At 53.2% G+C, this 2,241-nt stretch overlaps 1 protein-coding gene across 1 annotated transcript; it reads left to right on the forward strand.

Moving 5' to 3' along the window:
• Positions 1–752: 752 nt before the first annotated feature.
• LOC148192513 (uncharacterized) lies at positions 753–1,754 on the forward strand. Its single transcript, XM_088099218.1, has one exon. The coding sequence runs from the start codon at positions 753–755 to the stop codon at positions 1,752–1,754; it is 1,002 nt and encodes a 333-aa protein (XP_087955344.1).
• The last annotated feature ends 487 nt before the right edge of the window (positions 1,755–2,241 follow it).

Genomic DNA, 2,241 nt, shown 5'->3' on the forward strand with positions numbered 1-2,241 from the left:
CCACTTACCAGCGCTTAATGGACCGAATCTTCCAAGGGCAAATTGGCAGATGCATGGACGTCTATGTTGACGACATGGTCGTCCGATCGGCGGACGGTAGTGGCCACATAAAGGACTTGGAGGAAGTTTTCCACCAAGTCAGAAAATTCGGGATGCGCTTGAACCCGGCCAAATGTACGTTCGGGGTAGCCGCCGGGAAATTCTTAGGCTTCATGCTTACGTCTAGGGGAATTGAGGCTAATCCCGACAAGTGCGAAGCGGTATTGTAGATGCAGAGTCCGGCCACCCTTAAAGAGGTATAAAGACTCATTGGACGACTCACAACATTGTCCTGATTCATCCGAAAGTTAGTTGAACGAGTTAGACCTGTCCTACGAAGAATGAAGAAGGGGGCCGGCTCGATATGGGATGCCGAATGCGAACAAGCATTCCAGGATGTCCAAACCATCCTGCTCAACCCACCCGTCATGAACCGTCCGACGCCAGGGGAGGACTTGCATATCTTCCTAGGCGTGTCTGAATCGACCATCAGCGCCGTGTTAACGCAGGAACAGCCCCAACCAAAGCTGGTGTACTTCGTCAACCGCATGCTCTTAGACCGAGAGACTCGCTACCAATAAGTGGAAAAACTGGCGCTCGTTTTATTGAACGCGTCAAGACGCCTCCGACCATATTTCCAAAGCCACCAAATCGTCGTCAGAACTGATTTCCCTATTTCAAAAATCCTAAGGAAGCCGGACCTGGCAGGACGCATGGTGGCATGGGCGGTAGAATTATCCGAGTTCGGCTTGCGCTACGAACAGAGAGGGCTTGTCAGGGGCCAACACCTCGCTGACTTCACAGCCGAGCTACCTCCCACCGGCCAGGAAGAGTGGAATTTGTATGTGGATGGGGCATCCAACAGATCAGTCTGTGGGGCTGGCATCGTGTTGGAAGGCCCTAACGGATTCCTGTTGGAACACTCCCTGGTATTTAAGTTCAAGGCCTCCAACAATCAAGCAGAATACGAAGCCCTAGTGGTCGGCCTAGGGTTGGCAAGGGACATGGGAGCAAAAAGAATCACCTACCGGACGGACTCCCAATTGGTCGTCGGCCAGATGAATGGTGATTTTCTAGTGAAGGAGGAACACTTGATGCGATACTTCCATCGCGCGTCAAAGCTGGCAAGGGCGTTCGACGAGATCGCCATCCAACATATCCCAAGGGAGGAAAATACCCGGGCGGATATGCTATCTAAGCTCAGCTCAGGAAGAGAGAGGGGACAACTAACGACTATCGTGCGGCAGGTGTTGTTCCAACCCTCGATTGACTGCTTGGCGGTGTCTACCGAGGAGGAGGATTGGCGATCGGAAATCAGAGAAATTATGTCTCGACAGGACGACGGACGCCTGGTCCAACCTAGCGAAGCGAAGAGGATCGCACGCTACCTATTAGTAGGGGATAGTTTGTACAGGAGGGGGTTCTCCACCCCCCTTCTTAAGTGCTTGGGGGAGCAAGAGGCGCACTATGTGATGAACGAACTCCACAATGGCATGTGTGGTTTCCACACTGGTTGGCGGACGCTAAAAGCCCGAGTCACAAGAGCCGGCTACTATTGGCCGACCATGGAAGCTGATACGAAGACGTTCGTCCAAAGATGCCTCAGCAAGCGCATGCCAACAATACTCATCTGCCCCCCCACACTTTGCACACGATCGTGTCGCCTTGGCCATTCGCCCAATGGGGAATGGATATCGTGGGACCGTTCCCCATAGGCCAGGCCTAGAAGAAATTCCTGTTGGTAGCCGTGGACTACTTTACTAAGTGGGTAGAGGCCGAACCCCTAGCAACCATAACAGCCGCCCAGGTCCAGAAGTTTTGCTGGAAATTGGTATGCCGCTTCGGCCTCCCGCGCATTGTCATCACGGATAACGGCCGGTAGTTCATCGATAAAAAGCTGGCCGAATTCTTTAAAGGGTTGGGGATCAAACATGTCACCAGCTCGGTAGAACACCCTCAAACGAACGGTCAGGTAGAGGCGATGAACAAGACTGTAGTCGCGGAGCTGAAACGACGGCTAGGAGAACGAAAGGGGGCGTGGGTCGACGAACTACCAGAAGTCCTATGGGCATATCGATGCACGCCTCACGGAACAACCGGGGAGACCCCCTTTAACTTGACATATGGCACGGATGCCATGTTGCCAGTTGAACTAGGAGAGCCATCGTTGCGGCGACAGGTCGAAGACCTGCAGTTGAACGA

Source organism: Vigna umbellata, chromosome 9 (genome assembly GCF_029865625.1).
Source record: "Vigna umbellata cultivar VRB3 chromosome 9, Vumbellata_1.0, whole genome shotgun sequence".
Taxonomy (NCBI): domain Eukaryota; kingdom Viridiplantae; phylum Streptophyta; class Magnoliopsida; order Fabales; family Fabaceae; genus Vigna; species Vigna umbellata.